The sequence below is a fragment of the Rhinatrema bivittatum genome, chromosome 3 (assembly GCF_901001135.1).
Source record: "Rhinatrema bivittatum chromosome 3, aRhiBiv1.1, whole genome shotgun sequence".
Classification (NCBI taxonomy): domain Eukaryota; kingdom Metazoa; phylum Chordata; class Amphibia; order Gymnophiona; family Rhinatrematidae; genus Rhinatrema; species Rhinatrema bivittatum.
In genome coordinates this window covers 216,904,366-216,927,001 of record NC_042617.1, presented here as the reverse complement: position 1 = coordinate 216,927,001, position 22,636 = coordinate 216,904,366, and the positions used below count along the sequence as shown (strand labels likewise).

Genomic DNA, 22,636 nt, shown 5'->3' with positions numbered 1-22,636 from the left:
CATCCGCAAATTTGATAACCTCACTCGTCGTATTCCTTTCCAGATCATTTATGTATATTTTGAAAAGCACCGGTCCAAGTACAGATCCCTGAGGCACTCCACTGTTTACCCTTTTCCACTGAGAAAATTGACCATTTAATCCTACTCTCTATTTCCTGCCTTTTAACAAGTTTGTAATCCACGAAAGGGCATCACCTCCTATCCCATTACTTTTTAGTTTTCGTAGAAGCCTCTCATCAGGGACTTTGTCAAACGCCTTCTGAAAATCCAAATACACTACATCTACCGGTTCACCTCTATCCACATGTTTATTAACCCCTTCAAAAAAATGAAGCAGATTTGTTAGGCAAGACTTCCCTTGGGTAAATCCATGTTGACTGTGTTCCATTAAATCATGTCTTTCTATATGCTCTACGATTTTGATTTTGAGAATAGTTTCCACTATTTTTCCCAGCACTGAAATCAGGCTCACTGGTCTACAGTTACCCGGATCGCCCCTGGAGCCTTTTTTAAATATTGGGGTTACATTGGCCACCCTCCAGTCTTCAGGTACAATGGATGATTTTAATGAAAGGTTACAAATTTTAACTAATAGATCAGAAATTTCATTTTTGAGTTCCTTCAGTACCATAGGATGCATACCCATCCGTCCAGGTGACATCTGACTCATCACCCCTGAAAACCATCACTGGAACTGGTATCTCCCCAACATTCTCATTAGTAAACACGGAGGCAAAGAATTCATTTAGTCTTTCTGCAATGGCCTTATCTTCCCTAAGAGCCCCTATAACCCCTCGGTCATCTAATGGTCCAACCGACTCCCTCACAGGTTTCTTGCTTTGGATATATTTAAAAAAGGTTTTATTATGAGTTTTTGCCTCTATGGTCAACTTCATTTCAAAATCTCTCTTCGCCTGTCATAAGAACATAAGAAATTGCCATGCTGAGTCAGACCAAGGGTCCATCAAGCCCAGCATCCTGTTTCCAACAGAGGCTAAACCAGGCCACAAGAACCTGGCAATTACCCAAACACTAAGAAGATCCCATGCTACTGATGCAATTAATAGCAGTGGCTATTCCCTAACTAAACTTGATTAATAGCCATTAATGGACTTCTCCTCCAAGAACTTATCCAAACCTTTTTTTGAACCCAGCTATACTAACTTCACTAACCACATCCTCTGGCAACAAATGCCAGAGAAGGCCAGAGTTCTCGTCTGGCCTTCCCCGCTCCTCAGGGTTGCACCCGTGCTATTCAAGACTGTCTTATCAATGTTTTACAGACTTCATTGTGGATCTACCCTCTTCAGAAGGAAAGATGGTGATCTGGATTACAATTGACAGGTTCTCCAAGATGGCCCACTTCGTCCCTCTCGCTATAGATGGGAGAACTGCCGGTGGCAGAGTGTTTGTGGTGGTTGTACGAGAACTCTGCCCATGGGAGCAGGGCCACCCAATCAATCATTCTGCAGATCTCCCACGAAGGACCGGAGGAAGGTTTTCAATGTCTGGTTCGTGCGCTCCACTTGGCCGTTAGCTTGAGGGTGGAAGGCGGTCGTGAAGTTTAGCTGGACCCCAAATGTTTTACAAAGCGCCCTCCAATATTTCGCCGTGAATTGAGAGCCCCGATCCGAGGCGATCTGTCGGGGAAGTCCGTGAAGGCGAAAGATGTGGTGAGTAAACAGGTTCGCGAGTTCAGGTGCTGAAGGCAACTTAGCAAGAGGGACGAAGTGGGCCATCTTGGAGAACCTGTCAGTCGTAACCCAGATCACCGTCTTTCCTTCTGAAGAGGGTAGATCCACAATGAAGTTGTGGACAAGTGGGTCCACGGTTCAGTGGGGATAGGCAATGGCTGAGGAAGACCCCAGGGGCGACTGGTAGGAGTCTTTTGTTGAGCACAGGTCAGGCAGGAGCTGACAGAGCCGGACATCCTTCTTAAACTGGGGCCACCAGTAGTACTCGGAGAGTAATTCCTGAGTTCGTGCTACCCCAGGGTGACCTGCGGTCAGAGAGTCATGTGCCCAAGACAATACCTTCTTCCAAAGGTGAACCGGTACAACTGTCTTCCCGATAGGAACCACATTGGATGCCACAAGAAGCACCTTGGCTGGGTCGAGTATGTATTGAGGCAGATTGGGGGTATCTTCCGTCTCCGCCGTGTGGGAGAGGGCGTCCGCCTGGACGTTCTTGGATGCTGGCCTGTAGCGGAGGAAGAAGTTGAAGCAGCTAAAAAAAAGAGGGACCACCGAGCTTGTCGAGGGTTGAGGCGCTGGGCGTGACATAAGCATTCCAGATTCTTGTGAGCCGTATAAATGATCACTGAGTGTTGGGCTCCCTCCAACCACTGGCGCCATTCCTCGAAGGCCAATTTGAAGGTCAGAAGTTCCTTGTCTCCTATGCCATAATTTTTTTCTGCGGTTGAGAATTTCCGGGAAAAGTAAGAGCATGGCAGGGATCTCCCGTTGCCAGATATTTGACTCAGGATGGATCCGACCGCCATGTCAGAGGCGTGAACTTCCACAATGAACTGATGTTGGGGATCCGGGTGATGGAGACATGTGTCCTGAAGGAAGGCCGTCTTCAGTTCTTGGAAGGCTCGTAGCCAGTTTCTAGCATTGGCCCCCTTCTTGTTGAGGGCCGTAAGCGGAGCCACCATCCTGGAGTAGTGGGGTATAAATGTTTGGTTAGAAATTGGTGAAGCCAAGGAAGCGTTGAAGCGCCTTGACCCCCACAGGTTGAGGCCAATTCTTGATGGCCATTACTTTCTCAGGGTCCATATGGAAACCCATGGAGGACACAATATACTAGGGATGTGAATCGTTTTAGGACGATTAAAATTATCGTCCGATAATTTTAATATCGTCTTAAACCGTTATGGAACACAATACAATAGAGATTCTAACGATTTATCGTTATAAATCGTTAGAATCGTGAGCCGGCACACTAAAACCCCCTAAAACCCACCCCCGACCCTTTAAATTAAATCCCCCACCCTCCCGAACCCCCCCCCCCCCCAAATGACTTAAATAACCTGCGGGTCCAGCGGCGGTCCGGAACGGCAGCGGTCCGGAACGGGCTCCTGCTACTGAATCTTGTTGTCTTCAGCCGGCGCCATTTTCCAAAATGGCGCCGAAGAATGGCGGCGGCCATAGACGAACACGATTGGACGGCAGGAGGTCCTTACGGACCCCCGTTGGACTTTTGGCAAGTCTTGTGGGGGTCAGGAGGCCCCCCCCAAGGTGGCCAAAAGTTCCTGGAGGTCCAGCGGGGGTCAGGGAGCGATTTCCCGCCGCGAATCGTTTTCGTATGGAAAATGGCGCCGGCAGGAGATCGACTGCAGGAGGTCGTTCAGCGAGGCGCCGGAACCCTCGCTGAACGACCTCCTGCAGTCGATCTCCTGCCGGCGCCATTTTCCGTACGAAAACGATTCGCGGCGGGAAATCGCTCCCTGACCCCCGCTGGACCTCCAGGAACTTTTGGCCAGCTTGGGGGGGGCCTCCTGACCCCCTCAAGACTTGCCAAAAGTCCAGCGGGGGTCCGGAAGGACCTCCTGCCGTCCAATCGTGTTCGTCTATGGCCGCCGCCATTTTTCGGCGCCATTTTGGAAAATGGCGCCGGCTGAAGACAACAAGATTCAGTAGCAGGAGCCCGTTCCGGACCGCTGCCGTTCCGGACCGCCACTGGACCCGCAGGTTATTTAAGTCATTTGGGGGGGGGTTCGGGAGGGTGGGGGATTTAATTTAAAGGGTCGGGGGTGGGTTTTAGGGGGTTTTAATGTGCCGGTTTTGCGATTTTACGTTTTTTCGATTTTTCACGATTTTTCACGATATTTTACCCCCCCAAACGGCAACAATACGATTCCCTCCCCCTCCCAGCCGAAATCGATCGTTAAGACGATCGAGGACACGATTCACATCTCTACAATATACATGAGAAAGGGTAGGGACTCTTGCTCAAATTGACACTTCTCCATCTTGGCAAAGAGCCGGTTATCCCGAAGTTTCTGAAACACTCTGCAGACATCTCTGCAGTGTGAATCCAGGTCCTTCGAGTATATCAGCATGTTGTCCAGTAAACGATGACCGAAGTATGTAACATCCCTCCATACCTCGTTCATGAGATTCTGGAAAACCACAGGAGCATTGCAGAGGCCCAAGGGTATGACCAGGTCTTCGTAGTGGCCATCCCTTGTGTTGAACACGGTCTTCCACTCGTCACCTGGTCGTATCCTCACCAGGTTTTACGCCCCACAGAGATCCAACTTCATGAACAATATTGTAGTGGCAGCACCAAGAGGGGTGGTCAGGAGAGGTACCGAAGGTCAAGGAACAGTGGTCAAACAGGTGTCAAAGCAAGACGAAACCCAGGACACAACCTGGAGAGTATCCCAACGGATTACTGGGGAATGCTTCCGAAGCCAGGGTAGCCCCAAGATGTCTGGGTGCATGGACTTTTCCAAGATGAGGAACGAAATTTTCTCTACATGCAGGAGACCCGTGCATAGTGTGAGGGGCTTGGTACAGGTAGAAATGGTCCCTGGAAGGGGGTCCTATGAATGGAAGACACTCGGATGGGAGGTGTTTGAGGTTGGACCCCGATCTGAAGTTGTTAGACTAAATCCCAGAGGATAAAGTTCCCCCCGGCTCCGGAGTCAATCAGGCCTAGTGTATCGAAGTTCCCTTCGGGAAGGAGTATAGTCGCCAGAACAGTACATGGGAAGGCAGAAGTGGTGTTACCTAGGGTTAGCTCTCTGACTATCCCTAGGTCCGGGCGTTTCCCGGCCGCTCTCCACACCGAGCAAGGAAGTGACCCTTGCCTCCACAATATAGGCACAGACCCTGGACATGACGTCTTCTTCTCTCCTCTTGAGAAATTGGGCCCCGACCCAACTGCATGGGTTCTGCATCTTGATTCCCTGGAGTGGCAGAAGAGGAGGGCACTGGTCGGGAAGGTGTGGTTTCAGAGTTCCCGGGTCTCCGAGTGGACCTCCCCTCCCGGAACCGGCATTGGATATGGCGATCCACGTGACCCGCCAAATCAATGAGACCATTCAGGTCATCTGGAAGATCCCTGGCCGCCAGCTCATCTTGGAGTCTTGAGGAAAGACCCTCCAGGAATAAGCCGTGAAGGCTGTCATTCCCCCAGTTCAGCTTGGCTGCAAGTGTCTGGAATTCCACTGCATACTCGGAAAGGGGACGGTTACCCTGACATAGCTGAAGTAATTCTGAGGCAGCTGTAGGCCTGCGGGAGGGCACATCAAAGATCTGTCAGAAGGTGGCGACAAATTGCCCCAGATTAGCCAGGTGGGAGTCCTGACGCACCCATGTCAGGGGTTTCCCATCCAACAATGAAATAATATAGCTAGTCTTGATCCAATCCGTGGGAAATTGGGCTGGCAGTAGGTTGAACCGAATGAAACATTGATTAAGAAATCCTCGGCATAGCTTTGCATCCCCAGAATACTGTGAGGGTGCTGGTAATTGTGTGGGCATGGCCGGTCCGATATCGGCCATGGCAACTGGTACCGGGGGGCTGAGTGCGGCAGCTCCATCAATCCGATCAGCTAATCTCTGCATGGTCGTCATCAGGGAGTCATTGCAGATTTGCTTTTGTTGCAACCTCTGTGCAATACCCGGAATGGCTTTCAAGCCCGTGGCATCCGCCGGGTCCATGGCCTTGCAATCTGTTAGGTGAATAGACCCTTGAGTTGGCTGAGATGGATGGTGATGCACTGTGGGAACCCACGGTGGATGTCGCAGCCGGGAGGTAGCGCTGAGGAGATTGCCCTGGGAGGCTTCACCCTTGGAAGCTCGTGGTCCCCCCGGGAGAAGCCCGTGAGGACCCAGTCTGTTGGGACTTAGGCGAGATCCTCTGCGTCCGAGGACCAAAAGTGATAGACCAGGGAAGCAGCCGACACCAGGAGGTCGATGAAGACTTCACCCTTGGAAGCCCGCGGTCCCCCTGGGAGGAGCCCGTGAGGACCCGAGCCTCTGGGACTTAGGCGAGGCCCCCTGGTGGGTGAAGAGAAGCCAGAGTCCAGCCAGGGATGGACGCTGAAGCCAGAAGTCAGTGGACGAGCCAAGGTCGGAAGCCAGGAGTCAGAAGCCGAAGACCAAGCCAAGGACAGAAGCAGAATCGGAGGTCCAGGGATGGAAGCCGGAGTTGAAAACCAGGAGTCAGAAGTCGAAGAGCAGATCAGGGATCCGAAGCAGCAACTAGGAGCTCTAAACAGAGGGAACCTGGTTGCAAGGCAAAGCTTAGAGCCAGCTGCAGGGTTTAAATGACCCTGCAGCATCTGACATCATCCCTAGGGCTGTGCTCTGTTTTCCCGTACTGGCCCCTTTAAACCCTGTAGCCCCTGCGCGCGCGCCTAGGGGGTGGAGTCAGACACCGAGGATCAGTGGAGTCTCCCTCGAGGAGGGAACGCCACAGCAGGAGCCAGGTCGGGCCTAGACGGCCGAAGAGGAGATGAAAGTGAAAATAAAGAAAGATGTCACTAAAATGAACATATGAAACAGAAAACAGGAGAGCCTTATTAAAATAGCAAAGCCATTTGTCAAAGAACTGAAGTAGGTATTGCTGTAATGAAATATATATATAATCCAGTCTAGTAATAAATTTAAAAAAGAGACATTTTACCATATAACCAGTTTGTTTTAAAATCATTTGTTTTGATACATTGTTCTCTTTTATCTTTGAGTTTCTGTTGACCTCTGCTAATTAGTCTAAATAGGTTTTAACTTTGTACAGGAGAAAGGAATTAAAAACTATTTATTTATTTTTAATTTTTATATACCGATGTTCCTGTATATGATACATATCACATCGGTTTACATATAAACTGAACAATCGCCGTGAGGCGGGTACAAAGAACATGAGGTATAATGAACAAAAACACAAAAAAAGGCAACAAAGAACATTTGGTACAATAGAAGTATACTGAGGTATAATATAAACATTGGGCTATAAAGGATGAGACCTCAAAATAATACAAAGGTATAAAATAAACCTAGGGCTATATAGGATGAAACCTCAAAATGAACTTAGGGGAATGCCATGCTAAAGGGAAATACTGGAGTAGCTGAGGATAGCTGGTAGATCTGAATCAGCTAGCGGGCGATAACAGTGGGAGGTTATCTCTCCACGAAGGCCTATTTACTATCTTTTCCTACTTATGAACTGCACAATGACTTGCACAATACAGGCAGTAATTACATTATTTGTTTCAAGAAGAGCTGATCAGTCTGATGAGTAGGCAATTTTTGTCTGGAAGCGGGAGGAGATGGTTTGAAAATTCATCTGCATCACATTGCTGCTGTAGCACAGTCAAAATAATACCTTCAAATAATAACACATTTAAACCTAAAAACTAGGAATGACATCAGTGAAGCTCTTACTCTGAACTGTCCACCATTCCCATCATCTAGCTCCAGAATGTAACCTTCCACTGGATTGTGGCTGAAAGGTGGCATCCTCCAAGCCAGGGTCACACTGTTGTTGCGAGTGCAGCACTTCTCCAGCTGCAACAGTGGGATGGGGGGCACTGCAATATGAAGTGAGCTCAGGTTAGTTTAACTTGCTCCTCGCTTACTGAACAGTGCTACTGTCATTGTAAGGACACATTGATCAATGGAGTGCAATCTGAATATTTTAAAAAGGAAATTTTGTACCTCCTAATATTTACCAATTTTTTTTTTTGGTTTGTGACCCATTTGTTAGTTTTCACTAGGGAATGTTTCCCTAAAGTACAGGACTAACTAAAAAATTGAATTTTCAAAAGAATTACAATATACAGACATCTGTTAATTTGTTATCAATCATTCTTCCTCTGGATTTCTAAATAAAAAAAATGCCATGCTCTGGTCCACACATAACACAAACTCATCTGGTTTTCAGGATAGTCAAATAATGCAAAGACTAGGAAACTGGGTGACCCTCCCTTTATCCATTAGCAGACGTATACAGTTGTTTAAAATGACAGAGCTACCAAGATGGCTGTATATTTTACAGATGCTGCCAGTCTGGATCTAGCGTAAACATCTGGTAGACTTAGACAAAGCCTTGCGTGGCTTTATTTGGCGTAACAAACGGGCTAGACTAGCGTTCACAAAATTGCAACTGCCCTAAGAGAAGGATGGGTTAAGCTGCTCCCACCTACAATTTTATAACATAGCATGTCTCTTGCGACATATATATGATTGGCTGGTCAGATCAGAGCTGTTCTCCCCTGTGGGCTTTTTGCAAGGCTGGTGTAAACACCTTGATATGGGGAACCTATTACATGTCCCGGGCCTCCTATTATTGCACTAGTTACTATATAATCTGTTACATATTCATGCGTTTTCTTGGTTGATCTAACAGTGATCATCAGTTCTAATCCTACTAACAATGTACTTCACATGGGCTGTACCTGTTACCCATCAATCTTACCTTCGAGGCTGGCAAGTTCTGGTCGACTGCTGCTGTCCCCAACGAGGCAGGAAGCCTCTGATCCCCCTCGCAGCAGAACACCACTAAACACTGCTAGCTCAAACATCGGGACTCTTAAAGGGGCCATGGCGGAAAAGTCCCTGTGACCCCCTACTGATGACATCATTCTTTTTACCTTATATAAGGGCAGCTCTCCTGATGTACTCTGCCTCAGCAACAGGTCCAGCTATGGTTTAGTAGTGTGTGTTACATACCAGCGTTCCTGCCTTAATTCCAGCTTGTCTTCAGTCTTCATTCCAGCCCTTGCCCACCAGCCTCAGCCTAGCCATCCCTCTTCCTCTCCTTTGGAGGGATACCTGGGTTAAACTCTGCCTGGACTTCAGATATGCATGTCTGCCGTCTGCCTCTGACCTCTGCCTGGAATTTGGATATGCCTGACTACTGCCTGGACTTCAGAAATGCCTGACTGCTGCCTGCCTCCAATCTCTGCCTTAACTCCAGATAAGCCTGGCTGCTGCCTGCCTACAACCCTAGCTGTCATTAGACCTTTTCTTCTGACATAAGCAGAGACTCCACCTAAGTCCTGCTGGCCCTGTCACCCAAAGGCTCAACCCAAAGGGAACGTGGTCTGGTATAGGTGAAGGTCCTGATCAGTCTCTGCTTCGCCTGGGTCTGCCTGCCAACTGTGAGAACCTGCAGGGCTCCTTCCTGCAGGTAGAGTCAATCTTGCCTTGGCCCAAGCATCCACAGACACAACAGTAAAGAACAGCGCTCTGCTCCCTAATCCAGCCCCTCCTCTTCTCTTGTTCCCCCTCCCCTCCTATCTACAGGGAACAGGAATAGGAGGGGAGGGTGAAGCTGGAGTGGATAGCAGAACAGGAAACTAGCAACAGGCAAATTTTTAAAAAATCATAGAAAGTATTTTTTCACTTGGTGCACAATCAAGCTATAGAAACTGTTGCTGGAAGACATGGTCAATACAAGTAATATAGAGGGGTTCAAAAGAGGAGTGGACAAGTTCCTTAAGGAAGAGTCCATAATCAGTTATTAGCCAGGTAGATGTGGGAAATCCATGCTTATCTCTGGAAGTGAAATAAAAGAAATAGATCAACCATTTGGAATCTGACAGGTACTTGTGATCCGGAATGGCCACTGTAGGAGACAGAATGCTGGGCTCAATGGACCTAGGTTTGACCCAAAATAGCAGTTTGTATAGTCTTAAGTTTATAAAATCATGAATGGGGTGGAATGGGTAAATAAAAGATGGTTATTTATCCTTTGAAATAAAACAAGCGGATACTCTATGAAACTAACAACCAGAAGATTTAAAACAAATAGTATAAGCAAAGATAGAACTTTTTCATTCAGAGTACAATCAGACTTTGGAATCTGTAATCAGAGGTCTTTGTCAAGGTGACTAGCATAGTAGGGTTTAAAAGAGGTTTGGACAAGTTCCTGGAGGAAAAGTCCATAATACTTTATTAGCCAGGTAGACTAAAGAGAGCTATTGCTATCCCTGGGAGTGAGTGGGATCTGCCAGGTATTTGGATTGTTGGAGACAGGATACTGGGCTTGAAGGACCTTGGTCTGACCCAGCATGGGGTTTCTTAGAACAAAGAATTCTGTTTTGTCTGCATATTTCTATTTCTAATTTGTGATCCTTTAGTATGTATTTGGTGGGTGTCTGTGTTCTGCATCTGAAGTAAAGTATTCTGCTAGATTATAAACTATTGTCTGTTTAGGGATCTGAAGTAGTTCAGCTTGTTCTGTTTCCCACAAGAAGGTTCATTAGTGTTTCAATGCCAAGTGGAAAGGTTTGCAGTGTTACCTTTTCATACAGAGTTGTTGCTGTTTGAGTTCTAGGAGTTTCTGTTCTTTTGGAAAGTCCCACCATTGGCATTCTGAGAATCAGATTTCTAGCTCATTTTATATGAAGGCTAAAAAAAGCTCACCCTTACATTTCATCTGAATAAAATCCAGTTGATGGATTGACTGTAGTAAAGGCTCGCTGTCCAAAGTCAAGTCAAATTCTGAGGATACTTTTGGCTCCAGGGCTCCTTTAACCCACTGCTCCTGAGACCCCTGGACACGTTTGATTAAAGCATCTGAAATCTTAAAGGAAATATAAAGCATAACATTAAACTATGCAAATGAAAAAAATGAATGCTTACTTATTTTTCAGATGTCCCAGCTGACTGTGTTATAATCAACAACTAACAAATGCAGGCATAGATTTCAAATTGTATGTTCACTGGCAGTCTAAGGCCATCATTTTCTCCTCTGAAACATCTATGTTGTATTTGTGAATATGCATCCAGAGGGTACTTAGTGTGAACTCATATACACGTTTCCACACTATTAATTAAAGATGACAAATATCCGGCTCACAGTGCTAAATCACCAACATGGCCTTAAGACACAGGTTCCATCCCAAAGATTCCAAAAGGGTTATTGAAAGCATAGGGGCCTTGTTAAAAGTCATATCCCACGTTCAGAAGCAGAACACTTGAACAATAAAGGTGCCTGAGTTAACACACTCACCCTGAAGAATTTTCAAATGTGCAAATTCCAGTTTGTAAGGATTTGTAAAGTATGATTAAATTGTTTTAGAATGGTGGTTAATAAAATGAATAAACAAAAATAATGCTATGTCCCAGAGATTTTCCTTTATTCAGTACCACTAAAGAACAATGAGGTCAATATTAAAAAGCCATTTAGATGAATAACTCACAATTTATCCAACAAAATGGCAAATGTGGCATATTCAGCCACTAATCCATCTGTACATTATAGCTGGATAACTTTAATTTACAAGGATAAAAAAAGGAGAATTTGGGGGTGGGGGGGGGGGGTCGTTCCAGGGAGGGGCTGAGATATCTGGCTAACCTAGCTGAATATCGGGTATATCCAGCTAGGTTAGCTGGATATATCGATAGCTTCAAAAATATCCGGTTAAGCAGAGATCTGTAAAAGGAAAAATATATATATATGCAATAGTGATCATAACATGATCCAATTTGACTTGATAACTGGAAGGCGAACACTAAAGAAATCTACAGTGATAGCATTTAACTTTCAAAAGGGAGATTATGATAAAATGAGGAAATTGGTTAGGAAAAAACTGAAAGCTAAAACTGAAAATGTTAAGAGTTTACAACAGGCATGGATGCTGTTGAAAAATACCCTCTTGGATGTTACAGGAGCTGGCCGTGGAGACCTGCAACTGGCCTCCCTCTCCTACCTGCATGGCCGGCTCTGCCTCCTTGGCCCTGGAAGTCTTGCCGTGGCCAGGAACCGCGGCTGACGTGCTCCGCCGATGCCTCTCTCCCGGGCTGCCACGCTGACGCCACATGCAGACTGGCACACTGTTGGGCCCTGCTCAGGCCTTCCTCCTGACCCCCGGTCTCCCAGGCACGCATGTGTGCCATGTGACCCCTTTGTAATAACATTACTGAAAAAGTGAAACAATCTGAATTAAACTATCTTCTCCACAACCACTCAAATCATTTCTAAAAATTGATTATTATCTAACCTATATTTCATCCAAAATAGATTACTGTATCGAACTAATAACTGGCACCGAGATTCAAACAATATTAATGTTACACAATAATATGAAATTGTGTGAGTGGAAAACTCATTCTAGAAAGGACACTTTCAAACGAATCATATTCCATCAACAGTGAGTTGTTACAAAATTGAGCTTTTTTGGATGAAATATAGGTTAGATAATAATCAATTTTTAGAATTGATTTGAGTGGTTGTGGAGAAGATAGTTTAATTCAGATTGTTTCACTTTTTCAGTAATACACATATATTTACACACATGTTTTATATATTTATTTATTGACACAATTTTTTATAATTCATAGAATATTTATATCATTTTATTTTAGTTTTCCCTTTTTTCTTTTATTTTACTTTGATTATAATTATGGGGGTTCTATTTTATTTGATGTTAAGCATCATCTTGAATGTTATTACAAAGGTACAATTCATTGTGACCAATTTTGATATATTTTTTAGACATATGTGCACGTTGGAATTCTCTTTGACCATCATCCCAATGATTCTCTGATATATAAGGTATTACCTACTAAATTATGCGGATAGTCCTGTCCATATTGATGTTGTTTATTGGTTCAATCTATAATTTTATGTTTCCTGTCACTTCTTTCATTTATATGCATTTTATGAGGAGATTTTAGTAATTTTATTTTTATTAATTTTTATTTGTATTTTAATAATTTTATGTTTTTTAAATATTTATGTTTGTTACATATTTATGTTATAAACTTTTTTACATGTTTGTTTGTAGCCCCTGAGGCAGCCACCATTGGTGGCGAAACTCGGCCAGAGTCGGGCACTTGCATAAGATACTTTACGTCTCCATCAATAAAAATTTGAGAGAGACTTCTCGTGGCATCCATCATTTTGTTACTTCCTGACCACAAGATTTGCCACCTGCCTGAGACCTCACGTAAGTCCAGCCGGCCCCGGTATCCAAGGGCTCAACCTGAGAGGAATGAGGGCTGGTATTGGTGAAGCCCCAGCGAGGTCTCAGATCTCTCTAGCCTCGCCTCCCGATGGTGGGCATCTGTGGGGTTGCTCCCCACTGGTGGTTGCACCCCCATTGGTCCAAGTATCTATTCCCGTAACAGCTAGCCAAGGCCATGGTTCTGGCAGAGGCTTCCGCACTACAAGCAATCCTGGGACTCGCACAAAAAACCCTTTGCAGCAGAAGGTCCTGGAATCCTTAGCAGCGTTGATGGAGCGCCTCAATGCCCGGTTGGATTCGGTGGCCTCCACCTCCGCCCACGTTCCTCCTGCACCTGGCTCCGTGGCGGTGGTCCCGGTTCTTCGCCCGGTAATTCCTCTATCGGCGCCACCCCACTATGTGGGCGACCCGCAGCAGTGTCATGGGTTTCTCAACCAATGTAACATGCACTTCTGCCTGCAATCTGCCCTCTTCCCTGATGATCTGACCATGACAACCTATATCCTGTCATTACTCGAGGGAAAGGCCCTGGTCTGGGTATCACCCCTATGGAAGCGCTCGGACCCATTTCTACTGGACCTCCCAGGGTTCCTGGAATGCTTCCGGTCTGTCTTCGAGACCCCTGGTAGGCATACTCAAGTCAGTATGGAGCTTCTACATATCCCGCAGGGTGGACGCTCTTTAATGGACTACACCCTGGAATTCCACACACTTTCCACAGAGCTCCATTGGGAGGAACTATGCCTTCATGCCATCTTTTTGGCATGAGCTGGCGGCCCGCAATTTTCGGCGTCCCTGGACGCACTGATAGATTTAGCAAGCAGGATCGACCGCCACCTCCAGGAAAGGTCCCTCAAAATAGCTGCCACCAAACTACGCTCCAACGGGCCCAGTCGGCCGTGCCCTTCCTCGCCTGGCTCTTGCCCGCAGTCTCCAGTGGAAGTTCCGACTGAGGAGCCCATGCAGTTGGGCCAAGGGCCACTATCTCCTGAAGAATGCCAAAGACCTCAGCGGTCCGGTCTCTGTCTATATTGCGGGACTTATGGGCACCTCCTGGCCCAGTGCCCTGTGCAGCCATCAAACTCTAGGGCCTAGGGTTCACCGGGGGAGTGACCCTAGGTCTGACTTCACCAGTCCCTCCACTGACCTTGCCAGTGACTCTAGGCATATGAGGCTGTGACTTCCTGATGTTAGCGCTGGTAGATTCGGGGGCCGGCGGAAATTTCCTCATGTAAGAGATCGTGGACCAGCTGTCAATTCCTACTCAGCCTTGTCCAGACCCGCTTGTACTTTCCTCGATCCACGGGAATCCTCTGCCAGGGAGGATCACACACATGACTGTTCCCTTGGAATGTCACACTGAACCTGGCCATCAAGAACGAATCTTCTTCTACATCATTCAAAAGGCCATTCACCCAGCGGTCCTGGGTATCCCTTGGCTGCAGCAACATAGCCCGCACTTTAAATGGACATCCTTGCAACTCGACCACTGGTGCCCCTCCTATCACCAGAAATGCATCCTAGCCACCACAGATACCCCACCAGCAACGGCTCTGAGGCTCCCGAGGGACTTCCTCCGCAATACGCCCAATACTCCGATGTATTTTCAAAGAAGGCGGCCAATACTTTGCCTCCTCACTGGTAGTTTGACTGTGTGATTAACTTGTCTCCGGGCTCTACCTCTCTGCGTGGGAGGGTGTACCCTCTGTCCGCACCTGAAACTCAAGCTGTGTCTGACTATATCCGGGAGAACCTACAGAAGGGCTTCATCCGCTGTTCCAACTCTCCAGCAGGGGCGGCTTTTTCGTGGGGAAGAAGGACGGCTCTCTCCGGCCATGTATTGACTACCAGGGCCTAAATGCCATTACAGTGAAGGATCGGTACTCACTGCCTCTGATAACTGAGCTATTCGACCGGTTACAGGGGACCCAGGTATTCTCTATGTTGGACCTTCGAGGAGCATATAATCTCGTCAGAATCAAGGAAGGCGACGAATGGAAGACGGTGTTCAACACCAGGGATGGCCATTATGAATATCTAGTCATGCCATTTGGCCACTGTAATACACCAGCCGTCTCCAGAACCTAATGAACGAGATTCTTCATGACCTTCTATACATCTGTGTAGTCATATACCTAGATGACATCCTGATCTACTCGAAGAACCTGCAAACTCATTGCCAAGATGTCTGCCGAGTATTGCAACTCCCCAGAGAGAACAACCTGTATGCCAAACTGGAAAAATGCCTTTTTGAGAAGGCTTCTCTGCCCTTTCTGGGGTACATAGTGTCCAATCGTGGCTTTAGTATGGAATCCACCAAATGTAAGAGTATCCTGAACTGAAAACGACCAACAGGGTTACACGGTCTCCAACAGTTCTTGGGGTTTGCCAATTACTATCGGAGCTTCATCAGAATTACTCCGGACTGGCTGTCCCTTTGACCGCCTTGACATGTAAGGTGGCTCCCGTGTACAATTGGCCGACTGAGTCTGAGGATGCCTTCCAGCCCTGAAACGTGCCTTCCTACACTGTCCCTGTCTTTGCCACCCGGACCCTCGGCTCCCCTTCATTGTAGAAGTGGACGCCTCCTCTGAAGGAGTCGGAGCGGTCCCTAGCCAACTTGATCCAGCTGGATCCTTACATCAATGTACATTCTTCTCTAGGAAATTCACTCTAGCCCAGCGGAATTATACCATTGGCGACCAAGAACTCCTGGCCGAAAACTGGCATTTGAAGAATGGCGCCAGTGGCATTTGAAGAATGGCGCCACCGCATAATGGTCTACATAGACCATAAGAACTTGGAGCATCTGCAGCAAGCTCAATGCCTCAACCCCCGCCAGGCCCACTGGGCCCTCTTTTTCACATGCTTCGATTTTGAGCTATGCTACCGTCCAAAAACCAGTGTGCAGATGCCCTCTCTCATTCATTTTCATCTAAAGAGCAGCCTGAACCAGTGAGACACATAATTGACCCTGCATGGGTTATTATTGCGGCAAAACAAACAGTTCCACCAGGTAAGATGGTAGTACCATGCAGACTCCGAGATCGAGTTCTGACATGAGGGCACGACTCCCTTTCTGCCGGACACCAGAGGCAAGCAAGGACCCTGGCTCGATTGCAGCAGTTCTATTGATGGCCCAGTATGCGCCAAGGTGTCAATGCATATGTAGCCTCCTGCCCAACTTGCACCCAGCAAAAGTTGCCTACGGGCAAACCTTGGGGCCTGCTGCAACCTCTTCCACCTCCCAGCAAACCCTGGACACATCTCTCAATTGATTTCCTTGTGGACCTACCGCTCTCCGGAGGAAACACAGTCATTTGGGTCACCATCGATCGCTTTTCAAAAATGGCCCACTTTGTCACACTACCCAGCCTTCCATCGGCTCCCCGACTAGCACAGCTATTAGCACAGCTATTCACACAGCACATCTTTCGACTTCACGGACTTCCGCGGCACATCACTTTGTATTGTGGTCCTCAATTTACTGCCAAATACTGGCAAAGTCTTTGTAAAAAGTTCCACGTTACCCTGGACTTTACCTCAGCATACCAGCCGCAAGCAAATGGCCAAGCGGAATGGACCTTCGGATGTATATCAATGCTCACCAAGACGACTGGGCTGATTTTCTCCTGTGGGCCAAGTTCTCTCACAACTCTCACCCCTGCATGGCCACAGGAGCCTTCCCGTTCCAAATTGTCTATGGCAAGCAACCACTTCCCCCGTTACCTCTGCCTCTCTTTGTTCCTTCTCCCGCCACTCAGATGACAGCCGAGAGTTTGAGGGCCTTTGGTCTCAAGTACGCAAGATGCTTTTAAAGGCGGGGAACTCAGCCAAAAGGTTTGCTGATCACCACCCACCTGGACAGAAGGTCTGGCTCAGCACTTGCTTTATCTGGCTGAGGGTTCCATCTATGCACCTTGCGCCCTGCTATATTGGGCCATTCCCCATTCTCTGGCAACTGGAATCAGTGACCTACCAACTCCGTCTACCATCCTCCCTCAAAATCCACAATGCCTTCCACACCTCCCTGCAGAAGCACCTGGTACTGACCTGGCCCTCCAGGAAAACACCTGAGGCTCCGCAAGTCTCAGCAGAAGAGGAGACCACCTATCAAGTCTGGGAGATCCTCAATGTGCAAAACAAGGGCAGAAAGTGGGAGTATCTGCTCTCCTGGGAGGGTTTTGGCCCAGAAGAGAACTCCTGGAAGCCCTCCACCAACATCCTTGACAAGAACTTGATCAGTCAATTCCACAAGGATCACCCCAAGAAACCCAGACCCCCTGGGAGGGGGCTTAGAGGAGAGGGTACTGCTACAGGAACCGGCTGTGGACATCCACAACCGGGCTCCCTCTCCTACTCACACGGCTGGCTCTGCCTCCTTGGCCCCGGAAGTCTTGACGTGGCCTGGAACCACGGCTGATGTGCTCCACCGCTGCCTCTCTCCCGGGCCACTACACCAATGCCGTGTGCAGACCGGCACACTGTCAGGCCCTGCTCAGACCTTCCTCCTGACCCCCGGTGTCCCAGGCATGCAGGCATGCCACGTGACCCCCTTTTCAGGTACATTTGAAGCAAAAAGCCTGCAAGAGGATCAATAGGACCATTAGATGATCAAAGGATAAAAGGGGCACTAAGGGAAGAAAGGCCAAAGCAGAAAGATTAAATGAATTATTTGCTTCAGTCTTTATTGACAAAAATGTAGATACCCATGCCAAAAGTAGTATTTAAAGGTGATGACTCAGAGGAACTGAAACAAATCTCAGTGAACCTGGAAATGTATTAGGGCAAATTGACAAATTATAGAGTAGCAAATCACCTAGACCAGATGGTATACATCCCAGAGTGCTGAAAGAACTGAAAAATGAAATTGCAGGCCTACTATTGGTGATTTGTAAACTATCATTAGCATCAGCTACAGTACCTGAAGACTGGAGGGTGGCCAACATAACACTTGTTATGCTCAGGCTTGTGGACCCTTGGGCCAACGGGAGGATGGTATATCTCGGAAGAAAATCCGTAGGTTCTCCCTTCAGGTGGCGAGGCAGGAACAGAAGATGTGACCAGCTGACCCTCGGCACTGTAGACAGACGCAACTGTGAAGGCAGGCGAAGAGTCGTGACGTCAAGGAACGGAGGTGTGTCTTCGCCACTGGAAGTCCGCGGTCCCCCCAGGAGGAGCCCGTAGGGACCCGGACCGCTGGGACTTAGGTGGACCTTTGAGAGGTCAAGGAACAGATGTACGGTGCAAGGGCTGACTGGAGCTTCACCCCTGGAAGCCTGCGGCCCCCCCGGGAGGAGCCCATAGGGACCCGGGCCGCTGGGACTTAGGTGGGCCCTTGGAGGCGATGGTCAGGGAGAAGTCCAAAGTCAAGTGCCAGAGGGTTGCTGCTTACCAGTCTGAGGTCACACGCCGAGGGATCACCACTTGCCAGTCCTAAGTCACACACCAGAGAATCAACGCTTGCCAGTCCGAAGTCAATACCAGGAATCACTGCTGGCTGATCTGAAGTCAGGAACTAGGAATACCAAGACGAAGCAGGAACAAGGAATCAAGACACTGGAACTCACCGAAGCAAGCAGACCTGACGAACAATGAAGTTGCCAAGTCAAGGAATGGTCAGAGGAAGTCTCCTTTTATACTTCCTCTGGCCCTGTGGATAGGAATCAGCTGTGAGCAATTAAAGGGACGAGGTCCCCTTAAATCTGGTGAGGAGCCGTGGCCTCATGCCTAAGATGGCGGCGGCCATCTTGGGTCCCGGACCGCGGAGGAAAGCAGCAGCTGCCGCGAGGGAGGAGCAGGGACGGCTCCAGACCCAGCGGCTAGCCCAGAGGCCTGCGCCGACACGTGGGGGCACCGGGCCTGAATGCAGGGCAGTCTGCCCCGATGCTTCCGGCGGTCCGGTCAAGCAGACAAGGTAGGGGGCCATGCCCGCGGATGGCCGTGGGCGTGGAACACAACAGTACCCCCCTCTTTAGGGCACCTCCCCGGAGGCCTGGGCTTAGCTGTGAAATTGCTCAAGCAAGCCCCGGTCCAGGATGTTGGCCAACGGCTCCCAGATGTTTTCCTCAGGGCCGAACCCCTCCCATGCTAGCAGGTACTCCCATTTCTTCCCATGCTTTCTTATGACCAAGACCTCGCGGACTTGATATGTAAGGTCATCCTCGGAGGCAACAGGTTGGGGAATCGGAGGCATGCTGGAGAGGGCCATGACAACACCAAGGGCTTCAAGAGGGACACATGGAACATGTTGTGTATCTTGAGGGAAGGCAGCAGACGAAGCTGATACGAAATGGCACCAACCTGACGAATGACAGGAAAAGGTCCAATAAAACGTGGGGCCAGTCGCGTTAATGGCAGTTTCAGGCGGATGAACTGAGTACTTAGCCATACCTTTTGGCCTGGCCTGAATGGAGGATAAGGCCTTCTTCGCTGATCTGCGTACTTTTTAGCGGCTTGACTGGCTTGGACTAGTGAACGTCGTGTGGAGGTCCACAGACTGTGTAACTCGTCTGCCGAGAGTTGGGCTACCGGGGACGTAACTGAGATGGGAACTGGCAGCGGCAGCTGTGGCTGCTTCCCATATACTATCTGAAATGGCGAGGACCCGGTAGCCTTGGAGAGGTGAGAATTAAGCGCAAACTCTGCGCAGGGCAGCAGGCTGGCCCAATCATCCTGTTTTTCGTTGACGTAGAGTCTGAGGAATTGTTTCAGCGTCTGGTTTGTCCTCTCCGCAAGACCATTAGACTGGGGATGGTATGCCGATGTATAGTCTAAGGTAACGTCAAACTTTTGGCAGAGGGCTCTCCAAAACTTGGCAGTAAATTGAGGCCCTCTATCGGAAAGGATGCTTCTAGGTAGGCCATACAGCCGAAAGATGTGCTGAACGAACAGCTGGGCCAGCTGGGGAGCAGACGGCAACCCTGGGAATGGCACGAAGTGCGCCATTTTACTAAAGTGGTCGACGACCACCCATATTACCATGTTGCCACTGGATAGTGGCAGGTCAACCATGAAATCGGTTGCCACATGGGTCCATGTTTCAGAAGGCGCAGGTAATGGCTGCAGTAAGCCTGGAGTCGAACCAGAGATCCTTATGTGGCGGGCACAGGACTGACAGGACTCCACGTACGCCCAGACATCTCTGTTAACCTTTGGCCACCAATAATACCGGCGCAGGGTCTGTAACGTGCGGGACTGTCCTGGGTGACCGGAACAGCGGGAATCGTGAGCCCAGGCCAGAACCTGTTTCCGCAAGTGTGGCGGAACCAGAGTTTTCCCGGGAGGGATGGTCATGGTAGCAGATAGGAGGATCCAAGACGGCTCAATGATGTACTGTGGTTCATCGGAGCTCTCCATGAAATCAAATACCCGTGAAAGGGCGACAGCCTTGATATTCTTCCCTGCCGATCTGTAACAAAGAACAAAGTTTACCATTCCAAATGAATCTAATTGTAATAATTTTGTGCTCTTCTTTAAAAAAAAAAAAAAGGTAGAGAACATCGTTGCCTCAATACCCAGTATTAACAACCAAGATATTAAAATGATAAAAAGAGATGTATCAGAATGGTCCACCTTTGATGAAACCTCCACCGCCGAAATTGAAAGTGTGATAAAAAAACTGAACCCTGCTATAGTATACACCCTTTAGATCCAATACCACCTTCTGCCCTGAAACCAATAGCATCCACTATTGCCCCAACAATAGCGAAGATTGTGAATCTGTCACTAAAGGAAGGATATATCCCTGAGATATTAAAATCTGCCATAATTAAACCAATCTTAAAAAAAACAAACCTTGACCCAGAAGTAATATCTAACTATAGACCAATCTCAAATCTCTCATTTTTATCTAAAATACTAGAAAAAGTCATACACAAGCAATTATCTGAACATCTAGAGGAAAATAGTATTTTGTTCCCTAATCAATTTGGTTTCAGACAACACTTCAACACAGAAACATTATTATTATCACTCACAGATACCGTTCTAAAAGGATTCGAGGCAGGTCAGAAATTTCTTCTAATTCTACTTGATATATCAGCTGCATTTGATACAGTCAATTATGATATTCTTATAAGTAGACTAAAAGAAATTGGTCTAGCACACACCACCCTTAACTGGATATCTTCATTCCTTAATCAAAGGTCTTTTCAGGTTAAAATTGGTAACTCAAATTCTGAAAAATACGAGCTTAACACTGGAGTTCCACAAGGATCGGCTTTATCAGCAACCCTGTTTAATATATATCTATTACCCATTTGTCATCTTTTAGCAGGCCTTAGTTTGAATTTTTACATCTATGCGGACAACATACAAATTCTCGTTCCCATAACCGATACTGTTGAACAATCCTTCAAAGAAATAAAGATCTATCTTACTGCTATTAAATAGTTATTGACACATATGAAGCTTGCCATTAATATGGATAAAACTGAACTCATCCTGCTTGAGAGAAAATCAACACCCGATAGTAGAAAAATATTCTCACTATCAAATAACGTAAGAATTGATTTAGTTGATTCAGTCAGGGATTTAAGAATTACAATTGATTGTGAATTGAATTTCAAAAAGCATATTTCTATGAAAATAAGAGATGGATATTACAAACTTTTAGTTCTTAGACGTCTTAAACCATTATTAGATTCTAATGATTTCTGAACCATCTTACAGGCTTTGATTTCTAGATTATTGCAATTCTCTGCTGTTAGGACTTCCACAAGCAACACTTCGACCTCTTCAGGTATTGCAAAATGCGGCAGCACGGGTTCTTACAAATAGTAACAAACGTGAACATATTACACCGATTCTGATTAGATTACACTGGCTTCCTATCACACAAAGGATTCTATATAAAATTTGCTCCATTATTCAAAAATCAATCTATGGTCATAACACAGATTGGTTAAATTTCTCAATCCACATGCACACACCACACCGCTCCTTAAGATCAGCTAATAAAGGACTCCTCTCAGTCCCATCACTACATACTGCACATTTACATTTAGTAAGAGAAAGAGTTATCTCTATAGCTGGTCCAAACACATGGAACAGTTTGCCAACTGAACTACGGCTCGAAAGTGATTGTAAGAAATTTAAGAAAGGTCTAAAGACGTGGCTTTTTGAGCAAGCCAATACATCTTGAGCTTGAGCTTATACTTACTGTTATTTTTCTCTCTTTTATTAATTTTTAATGTTTTTACAATTGTATTTTATTATGTGATTATTGAAAATGTGTTTCTAGATGTTAATACCTTGTGAACCGTTGTGATGTAACCACGAATGACAGTATATAAAATCTTTTAAATATAAATAAAATAAATAAAGTTAAAATGGGTAAAAAACAGAGCCCAACGTGCCTGCCGCGGGTTAAGCCGCTGTGCTTGGTGCAGGTATTCGAGATTCTTATGGTCTGTGTAGACCGTGAATTGGTGCTGTGCCCCCTCTAGCCATGGGCGCCATTCTTCAAGGGTGACCTTGATTGCTAAGAGCTCCTTGTCACCTATGGCAGTTTCGTTCTGCCGGGGAGAACTGGCGAGAGAGGAAGGCACACGGGCGTAGTTTATGGCTTCCAGAAGTCTGGCTCAGAACGGTGCCTATGCCTTCTGAGGAGGCGTCTACTTCAATGATGAAAGGCTGCTGCGGGTCCGGGTGCTGAAGGCACGGTTGCTGCAGGAATGCCTCCTTGAGGTGATGAAAAGTGGTCTC

General features: G+C 47.2%; 1 protein-coding gene across 1 annotated transcript in view; it reads right to left on the bottom strand.

Moving 5' to 3' along the window:
- TRIM67 (tripartite motif containing 67) overlaps positions 1–22,636 on the bottom strand; it is a 257,154-nt gene that overhangs the window by 120,832 nt on the left and 113,686 nt on the right. Inside the window, exons 5-6 of the mRNA XM_029594191.1 lie at positions 10,383–10,542; positions 7,398–7,543 (exon numbers count right to left, since the gene is read on the bottom strand). Of these exons, the coding sequence (XP_029450051.1) occupies positions 7,398–7,543; positions 10,383–10,542 (306 nt within the window). The remainder of the gene's footprint in view (positions 1–7,397; positions 7,544–10,382; positions 10,543–22,636) is intronic.